This window comes from Tachysurus vachellii, chromosome 11 (genome assembly GCF_030014155.1).
Source record: "Tachysurus vachellii isolate PV-2020 chromosome 11, HZAU_Pvac_v1, whole genome shotgun sequence".
Taxonomy (NCBI): Eukaryota; Metazoa; Chordata; class Actinopteri; order Siluriformes; family Bagridae; genus Tachysurus; species Tachysurus vachellii.
The window spans coordinates 2,808,518-2,824,432 of NC_083470.1; the positions used below are offsets into that span (position 1 = coordinate 2,808,518).

The 15,915-nt window shown below is 40.4% G+C and overlaps 1 protein-coding gene across 1 annotated transcript in view; it reads right to left on the minus strand.

Annotated features, from left to right (window-relative positions):
- Positions 1-1,568: 1,568 nt before the first annotated feature.
- adamts10 (ADAM metallopeptidase with thrombospondin type 1 motif, 10) overlaps positions 1,569-15,915 on the minus strand; it is a 64,856-nt gene continuing 50,509 nt past the window's right edge. The window contains exons 18-25 of the mRNA XM_060880666.1: positions 12,058-12,138; positions 11,626-11,789; positions 11,238-11,364; positions 10,076-10,205; positions 9,626-9,830; positions 8,809-8,985; positions 8,541-8,700; positions 1,569-8,045 (exon numbers count right to left, since the gene is read on the minus strand). Of these exons, the coding sequence (XP_060736649.1) occupies positions 7,936-8,045; positions 8,541-8,700; positions 8,809-8,985; positions 9,626-9,830; positions 10,076-10,205; positions 11,238-11,364; positions 11,626-11,789; positions 12,058-12,138 (1,154 nt within the window). The 3' untranslated portion in view covers positions 1,569-7,935. The remainder of the gene's footprint in view (positions 8,046-8,540; positions 8,701-8,808; positions 8,986-9,625; positions 9,831-10,075; positions 10,206-11,237; positions 11,365-11,625; positions 11,790-12,057; positions 12,139-15,915) is intronic.

Consider the following 15,915-nt stretch of genomic DNA (forward strand, 5'->3'; position numbering starts at 1 on the left):
TCACACTAAGTCGTGTTTCAACCATAACATGCAATAACGCCTTTCGACATCTCATAATCCTGTGTGCTACATCTCAGCCGCTGTGAACAAAAACAGACGCCATGGGTGAGCATCCATCAGCATGTTAACAGGTGACTTCCTTTTATGACCCTTCTGTTTATCTAATGTCTTTTCTTACCTTTGTCTGTTTATCATTTACAATGTGAATGAATGTCATTAAAGCTCATGGGAATTAAAGGTGCAGACTGTAGTTTTAAAAATGTTTCAAAACGTCTTAGAATCATCGTAAACATCCAATGATTGATATTCACTCACAGTTTTTTATTTATTTATTTATTTTTTATAGCCAGAGCTTCTGTTGCCATTTTTCTGGCCCAGAAATGAGCTCCGCCCACAGACTGAACAGAGCCGCTCTGTGTCTTTACCTTAAATATCAACACGCAAGGTACGGTTTCAAAAGAACGTGGAGTCCGTGTCAGAAACTTTCTTTGTTTTAAAGATCATTAAAAATCATAAACTGTAAAATCTGGTCACATTTTTTAATTATACATTTTCAAATGAATACCATTTGTATCTTATTCTAAGAGATGGAAAGGCAGAAATCAGTGTAAATAAAACCAGATTTTTTTCTCCGTGAGTCTGATCTAAAACGTGTCAGGACTCTGTTGCCTTTCAGTGTGAGACGTGTGTTTGTTTGTCCCTCTGTTGATGATCTTACACTGAATTTTAGTCTTGAAGACAAACACCTTCAGATTTTAGAGGCTTTTTAGACGAACGAACACTCGCAGAGTCTCAGAGAGCAGAAACGGGTTTGATATCGACGTTTACTGTGAAGATACAAACATCTGTGTTGGAAAAAAAATAACCATTTATATATATATCACATTGGGGGGCACGGTGGCTTAGTGGTTAGCACGTTCGCCTCACACCTCCAGGGTTGGGGGTTCGACTCCCGCCTCCGCCTTGTGTGTGTGGAGTTTGCATGTTCTCCCCGTGCCTCCGGGGTTTCCTCTGGGTACTCCGGTTTCCTCCCCCGGTCCAAAGACATGCATGGTAGGTTGATTGGCATCTCTGGAAAATTGTCCATAGTGTGTGAGTGTGTGAGTGAATGAGTGTGTGTGTGTGTGCCCTGCGATGGGTTGGCACTCCGTCCAGGGTGTATCCTGCCTTGATGCCCGATGACGCCTGAGATAGGCACAGGCTCCCCGTGACCCGAGGTAGTTCGGATAAGCGGTAGAAAATGAATGAATGAATATATCACCCTGAGTATTCTAGAGAAAAACAGAAATACTAATAAAACACGACAAATCCTGAGTGTCTACATTTATATGAGCTTCATATCAACACCACAGGAAATTCAGGAGCAAACAACATTTCTATGGTGTCTGGTGAAAAGAGTTCAATCAAATCAAACAAAGAATACTTTATTGGAAGCATCGTAATGAACCTGACTAAAAGTTACTGAACTGTTCACAAGCTTCTTTTCATCCTAGCATGGTTATAAAGATAATCTGAGAGCTCTAACGTGCAATCTGAATGTTTACCAAAAAAATGAAGCCCAGGCCAAATTTCCTCTGTTCGCAATACACGATTTTCTTTATTCATCGTATTATTTTCCATTGTAGTTGGTCTAAATAAAATTCAGGGACATATACAGATCCATCCGACACACGTTACAGTACACAAAGTTATTTCAATAGCATTTTAAACACCACGAGCAAAACATTTGTTAAACAGAACCAGGTCTGACTGCGTCTACTTGTGAGAGTCAATTCAACACGCTTCAAGTGTTAAAGTTAAAAAAAAAAAAAACAAGAACAAAAAAAAAAAAAAAAAATCACATCAACAATAAGAACAATAACAACCATGTGTTTTGGATTTATCGTGACTCGATCTCGTACGTTTTCTTCCACAAAGAATCAGATGGATTGTGTGACTTCTTACCTCGAGCCAGTTTCTGATACAAAGAACTAATCTTGAGATAATGAAATAAAAATGCAGAAATAAAATATAGCACCATTACAAAGCACCAAAAAAAACCTCGAAACAAATTAAAATACCGCAACGCTGCATTTAAAGGCGTTGAGGAGAAAGCAGCCCATTACAGCTCGTATTGTGTCTCAGATTTAAAGCGCTCGTGAAAGGATACGTGTCACTCTGTTCATCTTTATTAAGCTTGTTGTGATTTATGGACAGGTTTCTCTCCAGAGTGAAAGACACACCATCTAAACTGTGTCTGATTAGAACTTTATCCATACACACCTCACTTTTTTTTCGCTGTCTCTCGAGGATACTTATGTTATTGCAGTTCAGTGCCATGATAAAAATAAAACCTGACCTTTTAAAGGTGCGGCCTGTAATTTTCAACTAATGTTTCAAGACCAGTTCAAACTCGTTTCTTTGTTACGGTACAGTTTAACAGCCTCTTATTAGAATAGAATCAAGCTCATCTTGATTCGAGGGAAAGAAGAGTGACATCCTAAAATGACATACCGCACCTTTAATATTTCAGTCAGGATAAGAAACATGTCTGTAAGTATAATCCCAATAATAATAAGACGTCATTGATATTCCACATCAGAGCAGCCGCCGGCACCATAATGCTAATGCTGATGCTAGTGTTAATCTCCTCTTTTGCAGCTTAGGTATTTTAGAAGTGTTATTTTTGATGTTAGCACCAAACTGACTGTACTCTACCTTCCCATATGCTTCCTTGTATCATTAACATTACGGCATTCAGTTAATGCAAAAAAACCTATATATAATATAATATACATATGCTAACATATATGTCACTTTAAACCGTAAAATAAAAATAATAACATTTTCATTCATTTATAAAGCACCTTCATAACACTCAAGGTTGCTTAGCTCTTCTAAAATGGTCATTTCTAATTAAATGTCAACTCTTTCCAGTGCTTGGTGTATTAAAGCGAAAAGAAATGAGTTTTAAATGAGTTAAAATACTCATGCGAATGTAGTCGACGCTAATCTGGTGGATATGCTATAAGTTTCCTTTACTCGTTAGCAACATTAGCTTCGGAGCTCCAGTGCAACAGCATAGAAGCCAACTGTGGATACAAAACTCTACAAATGACGTAATGCTGTAACTAAAATGTCATTTCTTTCCAGATTAGTTCTTTTAAGCCTTAAATCTGATTGTCAGGCTACAAGAAACGCCGATCAACACAACGTTCGATAGGCTTTTCATTTTATTCATGTAGTTCTGGCTATCAAACATTTATTTGATTTATTTCTAAATGTTATGGGGATTTTTTTTTTTTCAAATCGAATGCTAAAGACTTTCACGACTAAGTACGTGATTGCATTAATGTTGGTAACAATTATAGGTAGTGTTCATAGTGCCACATGATATAACCCAATACCACAACTGACACAAGCCTATTAAACAACAAACTATCACACAGGTGTAAATTCATAACTGTCAGCAGATAAATATTTTTTGTCTTTTTCACATTTTGCAATGAGTTACATAAACCCTTAATAACAACTGACATAAAACTACATGAACATTTATAAACGCTACTTCAAAAAGCACCATCTGAATCAAAATTTAAATCTAAACCTAAACTTTCTTCTATTTTAACATTAAGGTGACATAAAAACTGCATAATCTCTTAATAACAACTGACACGATCCTACATAAACATTTATAAATACCCTAATAAGCATCAGCAGGTGAAAACACTACGTTCTGTTATTTTAAGGTTAAGATGACATAACAACTACATAAACTCTTAATGATAACTAACATAAAACTACATACAACATATATAAATGATATAAATGATTTTCTGATAAATGTAAGCTGACAAATATTATTTCATGTAATTAAAATGTAAAGGTGGCACAAGAACTACGTAAACCCTATATGATAAACCCTATATAAACATTCAGGAATGCTTAGTCCAATACAGGTCCTCTGGCAAACACCAGTTGCTTTAACTTTAGGTAGAAATGATATAAGATCTACATAAATCTTTCATAACAACTGATATAAACATCCATAAACAGTTAATAATAATTCCTCCAATAAGTGTTAGCTGACATAAACATAGACAATAGTACTCTATGTCATTTAAATGTAAAGGTGACATAAGAACTACATAAACCTTTTATGATAACACAAAAGGAAACCTACATAAACATTCATGAATGCAACAACTGTCATCTGACATAACCACCAGTTGCTTTAATTTTATGTTAGGGTGACATAAGAACAACATAAGCCATTTATCACAACTGATACAAACCTACAGTACATAAACATCTATAAATGCTTCCTTCAAATTAAGTCTCAGCTGAAATAAACACCACTTTTTTCATTTTAATGGTAATAACTAACAAGTAAAGTCTTCATGACAACTACCACAAACCTGCATAAACTTTTATAAGTGCTTATGCATTAACCAAAAAGACCATATTTTCATGTTCTAATGTCAAGCTGATGTTAAACCTGAGTCAAGCTACATAGACGTTTGTTACGTCATCTGATGTTATTACTCAGTGCACTTCTGCTGTGTCAGAGCCACATAAAGGGTATACATAACTGACATAACTGACAATATGACATTAAGAGGTTATAAACTTGACATGAAAACCAACTGTCTATAACAGGAACAAGACATATTGTATTTTGCTTTATCATTGCTTATAAGAATTCCTATGACTATGTCATGTCACCTTAATGACTCTTTATGTATTATTATGTATATTTGTGGGTTTTGTTTGATTCTTTATAAAGATTTTATAAACACTGTGTATTTTGGTATAAATTAACTATTAAAATTTCTCTGAAGATGACACCCTAATTACAGATAATGTAAAGTCACCCGGGCCTTTAATAGGTTTTCATTTTTCTATTCATAGTTCTATGAACACTTCTAACAATGTTATGACACCCTAATGACAGATGATGAACGTTCTCCCAGGCCATTAACTCGGTTTAAAATTCCTATATTTCAAGTTCCATGAAGGTTTATAACAATGTCATGACAGTGACTTTGTTGTACCTGTATGTGTTTCAGTCCATTATTTATATGTTTCTTATGAACACTCGTGACAATGTTACAACCCCAGCATCAAATTTTTGGCTAATTTTCACTGAGCCTATTAGATTTTCATGTTTGTTTTACATCATCACCGTTATGTAGCTCAGACATACCAAAAGTGCTATAAGAAGAGTTATAATGCTGTCATAACATCTTAAAGTAAGTCAGACTGGAAAGCGACATAACACAAACTTTAATAAAACCTGAAATTGACTTAAATGTCTTTATGAGATCCTAATGTTACAATAAGGCTTTTTAAATGTTTATGTAGAGGGCATAGTGTCATAAAGGGCTTATGCAGTGGTTGTGTAGTCCTATGAACACTACCCTTTTTTTAAACGCTTGGCGTGTGAAAATACAGCTGAAATTGTCATGGCTTCTAGTAACAGTTATGTAACAGCTATGGTTTCTAGCTATATTTGTGTATCGATAACAACAGACGTGTTGAGATCGTTGTCAGATTAACGATCCTGTAAATCCTCCCAGAACAAATGGCAAGATCAGGGCAACTAAAGTACAGTCACAGAGGTTATACACTATAAAGTATACTCTATATAAAAGTACTTTACAGACCATAACCACACGCTTTTGTGAAGCTTATTACACTGAACATTTGATACTGAATGGTTGATCAGACCAACTTTAAAAAAAAAAAAAAAAAACATACAAACAGAAAAAATCAAAATAAAATAAAATAAACCAATTAAACAAAAATTTATAGTGAAAAAAAAAAAACCAAACCCCACAATTTCTCTTTTCATCCCAAAAGTAGTTGATCAACCAAGATTTTTTGCTTGTTTGTTATTTTTGGTACAGACTAAAAACGAATAAACATACTAAACAAACTACGCCCAATTTTATCTGGATGACGAATCTTTTAAAAATGTAATCTATTTTTTTTTTTTTTATTTTGTTAGACATAATCGGTACAAAATGTAACATAAATACTAATAATAGAAATATCTGGAAATTATATTTCAATAATTAAAATATGTATTTATGTATACTAAACCCCACCCACTTTCCCAGATGGAGCACCAATGGCTTGAGTGTTAAGTTTGATTTGTGTGTATAGACCAACGTCGTTATATCCTAAAACGCACTGTTACGTAATTTTGAAACGTTTTGGGTCAGATTTCAATTTCCTAGCAACACTCAGCCTCATAGCAACGGCGCAAAAACTGCGTTTTTTTTTTTTTTTTTGGTGGATCGAACACATACGAATGAACACATACAGATGAATCTTTAAGTGTTTGTTGTCTTGATGTGATCTCATCGCAGCCGGCAGAAACTCCTAAATAAGAACAACGCAATTGCAAACAAAACAAAAGCATGTCAAAAAAAGAAACGGAGATGATGTAAACATGAGTCATGTGGTCATTAGTATTATTTTAGCTCAGCACTGCACAGCTCACGAGGTTTTACTTTGCAGGTTCAGTAGACTGGAAATGAGTTGTACAGTATATCCAGTCTCTTGGACAAAAACAAGTTTGTTTTCAATTCTATGCTGATGAGACGTAATTACAGTATACTCATCAGTCTGAAAGTCTGGATGAATAGAAACTTCCCTCTTTTACATGATAATTAAATGCAAATGATGCTTGAAATATGGTTCATGGTTTCGCCCTAGAGCTCAATAAGCACCAGCAAAAACAAGAGCTGGGTTTGTTTTCTGCTGAACGGAAATGTTTGCTAATCCCAAACTTGTTCCCGGGATAATTTCCGGATTCGCCGCAAACCCAGACGAGGATAACGCACATACTCAAAAAGAGCGGATTAAAAATTCTCCTTTTCAACTTTAATTATTTAGTGTTTTAACAACGAACGTGATCAGAAAAGCAGCTATAAAAGAATAAAAAAATTCAGGATATTTTAAATCAGAGTTTATTACTGAAGAATTGAGTTAAATTCGATTTATATTTCATATGTGATTCAACTTGGGAATCTCAAATTCTGAAGTCAAGGATTTATTGAATCTGAATTTTAAATTAAATCTGAATTTTAATTCGGAATATTTCTACATGAACGTTGTATATCCGACTGTATTCAAATCGCGTAAACACCAGTACTTTGAATCAATAAACAAATCATACCATTTCATCTAAATAACCTCACGATCCTACTGTATAAGCGCTTTATCAGGGTGAGGCGAATCGATGAAGCGCTGCTGTCTCTTTAACACGGCTTTGGCTAATTCAGGAACCAGATGAAGGAAGTTCTTTATCTTTGTTACTGCTCTAAAGAATGCTTTGCGATTTATGTGCACTGTTGGAGTCAGTAATCTGTGCAGTGCTGTGCTCAGCTGTAGCTAGAACTGAGAACCATCTGAAATATGGATGAAATAAAAACTAGCACCATGTTCAGGACAACTAATAGAATACAAATCTCTCTCTGACCATCTGACATTCACAGGAACTGCACCAGAGCAGCTGGTTTGGGAGAGTGGAAGACAGCAGCACAGTCTCTCTCCTTCCTTCCTTTCCCCCTGCTCTCTCTCTCTCTCTCTCTCTCTCTTTCTCTGGGGTAGGACGGACACTCAGAGTATGGACAGAAGAGAGTGGAGGAGTAGAGAGAAAGAGAGAGAGAGAGAGAGAGAGAGAGAGAGAGAGAGAGAAGGGGAGAAAGGAGAAGAGAAGAGGTCAGTGTCCTTGGCAGGTCTTGCAGCACAGTCTCTCTCCCTCCTTCCTTTCCCCCTGCTCTCTCTCTCTCTCTCTCTCTCTCTCTCTCTCTTTCTCTCTCTCTCTCTCTGGGGTAGGATGGGCACTCAGAGTATGGACAGAAGAAAGTGGAGGAGTAGAGAGAAAGAGAGAGAGAGAGAGAGAGAGAGAGAGAGAGAGAAAGGGAGAAAGGAGAAGAGAGGAGGTCAGTGTCCTTGGCAGGTCTTGCAGCACATCTGTCGAAAATATGGGCGGCTGCAGAACTTAAACCTGAGCACCAGGGGGCAGTATGCCACTGTGTTCACATCTTTACACTCTGCAGGGGGAAAAAGATCAACAAAAATATCTTTTTTTCTGAATGTTTCTGTATTATTGTTAAGCCTGTGAGATGACAGTGTTCGTGTAGAAGTTATTGTGAATGTGTGTGTGGGAAGATTATTGTGTGTGTACGGGTGTGTGTATGTTTGTGATTGTCATTGTGAATGTGTGTGTGTTTGTGCATGTGTGCGTCTTTCATTGTCATTGTGAATGTGTGTGAGTGTGTGTGAATGTTATTGTGAATGTGTGTGTGTTTATGTGTAAATGTCATTGTGAATGTCTCTGCAAGCGTGTGTGTCTGTGATTGTCATTGTGAATGTGTGTGTGTGAAGGTTATTGTGAATGTGTGTGAATGTTATTGTGTGTGTGTGTGTGTGTGGATGTTATTGTGAATGTGTGTGAATGTTATTGTGTGTGTGTGTGTGTGTGTGTGAATGTTATTGTGTGTGCGTGTGTGCGTGTGTGTGTGTGTGTGTGCAGTTTGATCTCTCACCCTCAAGGTTGTCTGTGGGGATGCTGAGGTCACACTTGCTCCTGCACTGCTGCATGAAGACGGGTCGATGCAGATCTGGACACTCACTGGACGGCAGGCCGGTGTGTGACACGCACTGCACTGAACGCATCTGATGCCCCATGCCACACTTAGCAGAACACTGGGAGGAACACACACACAAACACACACACACCAATAAGCATATACATAATGAATTACACCAGCACTTGTATGTATTTCTTTATTTTTTGTCGGCCATCAGTCTGACCTCGCTCCAAGGTCCGGTGAGCCACTGAGGAGCAGGACATCGCTGCAGGTTACAGCGCATCCTGGTGGTGGGGCGGCCGTGTTTAGGACAATCAGACTCGGCCAGAGTTTCTCCGCTCTCTCCGCTTCTGCACAGAATCACCCTCTGTCTGTAACCTGGTCCACAGCTGGGAGTGCACTACACACACACACACACACACACACACACATACACAGTAAGTAAACCCTTACAAGCTGACCCACAAAACAAAGTGCACGGAGCCAAAAATATTACTCGCTGGCCGAAGAAGTGCATTTATCAGGCCACAGAGGTATGACTCATATGTTATCACAGAAGGCGCTTCCTTTATTCGACTCACACACATCACACGTTAATGTCTCTTTGTTAGCACAAACAGAATCATTAATATATTAAATCATCTCCTTTACTCTCACTCTCATTTTCTACCGCTTATCCGAACTACCTCGGGTCACAGGGAGCCTGTGCCTATCTCAGGCGTCATCGGGCATCAAGGCAGGATACACCCTGGATGGAGTGCCAACCCATCGCAGGGCACACACACACACTCTCATTCACTCACACAATCACACACTACGGACAATTTTCCAGAGATGCCAATCAACCTACCATGCATGTCTTTGGACCAGGGGAGGAAACCGGAGTACCCAGAGGAAACCCCCGAGGCACGGGGAGAACATGCAAACTCCACACACACAAGGTGGAGGCGGGAATCGAACCCCCAACCCTGGAGGTGTGAGGCGAATGTGTTATCATTCTTTTAATAGGGGTAAGTGTACAGTGCGAGCTGCTGCTGTACCTCAGACCAGTCAAGGGCGTGCCACTCAGGGGGACAGGTGTGATTGTTACAGGGTTCAGTGACCGGAGGCCGCGGCTGGACGCAGGATGAATCGTCCTGAACCTTCTCCTCTGTGGAGCTGATCTTTCTCTTACACAGAACCTCCCGAGTCCGCACACCTCCATTACAACTCCTGCTGCACTCGGACCACTCGCTCACCCACCAGCTGAGAGAGAGAGAGAGAGAGAGAGAGAGAGAGAGAGAGAGAGAGAAATACAGACAGAGAGAGAGACAAATAGAGAGAGAGAGAAAGAAAGTTTATATAAACACATTATACTTATTTGACCTGAACTAGCGGTGCAGTGAATGTGCAGTTTATTAAATTAAACATATTTCTGCATCTACACACACACACACTCACACACACTCACACACACAATCACTAACACACACTCACACACACACACTCACGTTGGAGGACACGGTGCTGTGTTGCACGGACGTTTCTTCTCTTTAGGCCTGCTCTTCTTCTCACAGAAGTGATTGAAAACCACAGAGTGGTCGGATTGTTTCTTACACACCACCTGCTGGATCTGAAACCCTGTGACACACACACACACACACACACACACCCACAGTGTAAACGATTCATCCTTAATAAATAAATCTGACCTGAGCAGAATCCTGTTCTGTTGTCAGGCTCAGGTTACCACACTCCTGCACACGTCTTCTTGCAGACACAGCACTGTTCTGTTCGGACTAATCTGCTGCCTAGACGCCATGGCCAAAGCTTTTTTTCTTGCTTTGTTTAATTATGTTAAGTGTCTATAAAAAACAGCATGTGTGCGTGTGTGTGTATGTGTTTGTGTGTGTGTCTCTGGGTTTGTGTGTGTGCGTGTGTTTGTGTGTATGCATTTGTGTGTGTGTGTGTGGGTTTGTGTGTGCCTATGGGTTTGTGTGTGCGGGTGTGTTTGTGTGTAGGCATTTGTGTGTGTGTGTATGTGTTTGTGTCTCTGGGTTTGTGTGTGTGCGTGTGTTTGTGTGTATGCATTTGTGTGTGTATGGGTTTGTGTGTGTGTCTCTGGGTTTGTGTGTGTGCGTGTGTTTGTGTGTATGCATTTGTGTGTGTGTGTGTGTGTTTGTGTGTAGGCATTTGTGTGTGAGTGTGTATGGGTTTGTGTGTGCCTATGGGTTTGTGTGTGCGTGTGTTTGTGTGTATGCATTTGTGTGTGTGTGTATGGGTTTGTGTGTGTGCCTATGGGTTTGTGTGTGCGCGTGTGTTTGTGTGTATGCATTTGTGTGTGCGTGTGTTTGTGTATATTCATTTGTGTGTTTGTATGGGTTTGTGTGTGCCTATGGGTTTGTGTGTGTGTGCGTGTTTGTGTGTATGCATTTGTGTGTGTGTGTTTGTGTGTGCCTATGGGTTTGTGTGTGTGCGTGTGTTTGTGTGTATGCATTTGTGTGTGTGTATGGGTTTGTGTGTGTGCCTATGGGTTTGTGTGTGCGCGTGTGTTTGTGTGTAGGCATTTGTGTGTGTGTATGGGTTTGTGTGTTTGCGTGTGTTTGTGTGTATATGCATTTGTGTGTGTGTGTGTGTGTGTATGTGTGTGTATGTGTACACATTTCTCAATACCTCCAGCACATGAGACTGAGCAGCGGCTCCAAAACGTCGAGTGCCAGCTGAAGACGCTCTGAGTGTCTCTGTTTAAAGGTGGGTTAAAGCGGTAATGGATGCCTTGGTTCTCTTCCCTCACCAAGACCTAACACACACACACACACACACACACACACACACACACACACACACACACACACACACACACAGAATTAGAGATTGTCAAAACTTGTACAAAAAAGTAAGAAAATGCTTGTTCCACATGTTTAAGGTTAATTATTCCCTCATCTGTCAACATTTTATGATTTCTATCTCGAACCTGAGTAAACTATATTTGCACTTGCATATTATGACATATAAGTAAACAGAAGCTATCTGACAGGATCAACGTGAGAGCTGTGGTTACCATGACGATGAGGGTCATGTTGGTGGGCCCCAGAGCTTCGAGGGTCTCGGGCTGATCAGCGGGTCTGCGGTAGTGGAAAGTTGTGCCGGCGATGTCGAACCGGCGAGGCGTGTCGATGGTCAGCTTGCCGTTGATAAAGTACTGGTCGCTTTTGCTTTTTAGAACTGCAGAGAGGTTGAGAACCACATGAGTTCCATCCATCCATCCATCCATCCATCCATCTATCTATCTATCTATCTATCTATCTATCTATCTATCTATCTATCTATCTATCTATCTATCTATCTATCTATCATTTTGCTGTCAGTGCTTAGATTTTTTTATATGAAAGCAGGTCTGGCTGCAAGACAAAACACAGCTTTATATTAATGCACATGCATTTAGAAGAAAACAACAAAAGCAGTCAAGTAATAAATCCCTTTACTTTCTTACCTAGATAATTAAGAGAAATGTTGAGTTCCTGTAAATGTATGAACACAGATCCTTTAGGAATCCTGATCACCTCTTCATAACCTGAGAACACACACACACACACACACACACACACACACAAACGGAAGGTTACATGTGGTTACAGAGAGGAATAGTGTGGTGACTGGTGTTCTCTACAGCAGGCCTGCTCTGGCATAAGCATTCAGCAGGTTGGAGATTCCTGCTGAATTCCTGGGCAACGTCTCCACAGCTGAGTACCGAACTCGTCTGAGGTCAGTCAACGCCAGCCAGCTCTCGACCACAGGACTACAAATAACCCCATATCCAAAAACCAGACCGGAGGAACAAAAAAACAAGTCATTTTTTGCAAGCTTGTGGGTTTTCGGTGGACAGGGGAAGAAAAGACAGTGAGAGGGAAAGTAATAAAATATTAACAGTTAAGAAGCCATGTGGTAAACAAACTGCAAAAAAACTGGCAGGGCTCATAAAACTGGGGAAGAAAAGTGAAAAGGACAAAGAGAGAGCGAGAGAGACAAAAATCAATTTATGTCCCTGAGGCTGACCTCCTCGGCTCTGTGGTCCGAGAGGGTGTAGCCTTCTGAGGCTTCCTGGTCCCCAAAATAAATAACTCAGCCTAGATGTCAGCCACCAGTGCAACCTGGCTCACCTACCATCCTTCACTAATGACCCCAAACACCACAAGGCTCACTCCTCCCTGTAAAAGGGCAACTATATTTATGCTACAGATGATTCTGCTACCAGATGATCTTACTACCTTTCCAGATGCCTCCACCAACCAAAATAACTCCTGATGATCCTAGCACCAGGAGAGTGGATACTACCACATCCTGTTCACTAATAAACCTTTAAGAAGCACTTTTATGCTTGCCCATGATACCCTTGACCCTTTCCGATGCAAGAGCACCAGTAACCTTTATCAGCATCTTTCAAATCTCACCAGTCAGAGGTCAGAATTTCATCAAGTGATGTTTCACTCATCAAAGAAATGGCAGCCATCTGTCTATTCAATTCGACTTTGTATAGCGCTTTTACAATAGACATTGTCTCAAAGCAGCTTTACAGAACATAAACATAGAACAAAAGGTTATTATAGAAATAATATAAAGATTAATATTAGATATGGTCAAGAGCTTTGGGTCATGCCCGAAAGGACAAGATCCCGGACACAGGCGGCCGAAATGAGTTTCCTCTGCAGGGTGGCTGGGCGTTCCCTTAGAGATAGGATGAGGAGCTCGGTCACTTGAGAGGAGCTCAGAGTAGAGCCGCTGCTCCTCCACATCGAGAGGAGTCAGCTGAGGTGGCTCCGGCATCTGTGGGATGTGGTAGTTCAGTGGTTAAAGGTGTTGGGCTACTGATCGGAAGGTCATGTGTTCGAACTCCAGGTCCACCAAGCTGCCACTTCTGGGCCCCTGAGCAAGGCCCTTAACCCTCAGTTGCTCAGTTGTAAGTCACTCTGGATAAGGGTGTCTGCTAAATGCCATAAATGTAAATGTAAATGTAAATTTCAAAATCCCTTGGGAGGTGTTCCGGGCATGTCCAACCGGGAGGAGGCCCCAGGGAAGACCTAGGACACGCTGGAGGGACTATGTCTCTCGGCTGGCCTGGGAACGCCTCGATATTCCCCCGGAAGAGCTGGAGAAAGTGTCTGGGGAGAGGGAAGTCTGGGCGTCCCTGCTTAGACTGCTGCCCCCGCGACCCGGCCCGGGATAAGCGGCAGAAGATGGATGGATGGATGGATATTAGATATATTTAAATGTGTTTGTATTTATATACAAACCATCAGTCTATCCTGATTTTAAAGCAAAAAAGCCATAGACAGCCAACTAGATGATGGCTAGTAACCTTGAATTAAAGTTTCAACTGCTGTAGCTGCTCACCTTTGTTATTAGCATGTGCTAATAAGCAAAAATGTGTCTCAGAAACTTCAAACATCCATCAATATCAGAGCCTAAACTCTCCTCTCTGCTACATCCTGCCTTTAATCCTGACCCAACAACCCAGTGTCAACATTCCACCTAACCTCCAACACCGCTACTAGTATGAACTCCAACTCCACCCTGGGCGTTTTTCCTTATTAGGACAGATGAAAGCCACAACGGTTATTCTTAACTGAAATTGAGAATCCATTTGGGCTAAAGGCAGCACTGACTGACAGATGAAGTTATTTGGCCCAGTTCATAGAAACAGAGTGAAATATGCTCGACAGGGTGAATTGTAACTATAGTTGGGGTAGTGACCGAGGTTCAAACCACTGGCCACCAAGTACTCTCCCAAACAACTTCTTTAAAAAGCACTGCTTTACTGGAATAGTCTCAAGCCCATGACCTACTGCTTCTGAACTTAATACTTACCACATGCATGCCTTAATGACACGGTGAATGCTGCAAGAAAAACTCATCAATTTTGAAATATAAAAAAAATATTAAAATAGGCCCAGTTAATGTTGCCATTTATAGAAATGACTGATAAGTCGTTCTTAAAAACTTGATTCACCTAAAAATCTGTCCTAACTATAGCACAGGACAGGAAAAGGTCAGCACGGAAAATGTACATCTAGCCAATTTTCCAACAATAATAAACCGACTGGCTCTTGCCCTTTTGTTTCAACCACTTTGGTCATCTCTGTAACCTTCTGGTAACCCTCCGTTTCCTCTTATACCATTGTGTACCACTGCATATCCATCTAAACCACTGATAACCCATTGTATACCTTCATACACCTGTGTACCCCATTATACCCTATTTGGACCTTTGTGCCTCCATCTACTGTATGTACCCATCTTTATTTCTCCATTATGTTCTATATCCCCTCATGCCACCCTGTAGCCATCTGTATTCCTTTTATTCCCTGTGCTACTTCTTTGATATCCTTCTTTGATATCCCTCATACCCCTTGTTACCTTCATACTACCGTGTTGACAACTATATCCCTTGGCACACCTGGATATCCCTTTATACCACTCTGTACCCTTGAGCCTCCCCAGATTCTACACCCAAGGGTATCCATTAATGGCCCTTTATTGTCATGGCTGTACCGTCCATTCCCCTCTGAATCCATATCAACATTTTAAAGCAATTTTTGTACCTGTTCATTCCCTGGGTACCTTTGCATACCATTTGTCACATTCTATTTTATATTCCTTCATACCCTGTATTCATCCCTTTGCACCCTTTTCAACACTCCTTCAACAACCCTTTTTATTTAACTCCTTTCCATTACCCTTTATTCCCAACTCTACCTTCTGTGTCCATTTGTATCCCTATATACCCAGTTGGCCTTCCAAGCGCCCTACCCATCCGTTTTTTACTCTTAATTTACCCATCCTGCTCCTCTCAACTATCCATGCCCCTTCAAGTATCTTTGTACCCTTCAGTTAACCCCTTCATCACCATTTCAACAATACATTCCCCTTCAAATCCCCTTGTACCCTTTGGTTCCATCTCTTGTACCATTCAGTAACCCTTCATACTACTTTATTTCTATTCCTCCATACCCCGTTGTTGAACTCCATACTACTCTTTTCCCCTCTATATCTCTATTTGTATCCCTATATACCCTTCAGTTGGCCTTTGTGTCTATCTCAACCTTCCAAGCGCCCTACCCATCCCTTTTTTACTCTTAAGTTACCCATCCTTCTCCTCTCAACTATCCATGCCCCTTCAAATATCTTCGTACCCTTCACTTAACCCCTTCATCACAATTTCAACCCCGCATTCCCCTTCAAGTCCTCTTGTACCCTTTGGTTCCAGCTCTTGTACCATTCAGTTACCCTTCATACGACTTTCTTTCCATTCCTCCAAACCACTTTGCTGAAATGTATCCTACTTCTTGTGCCT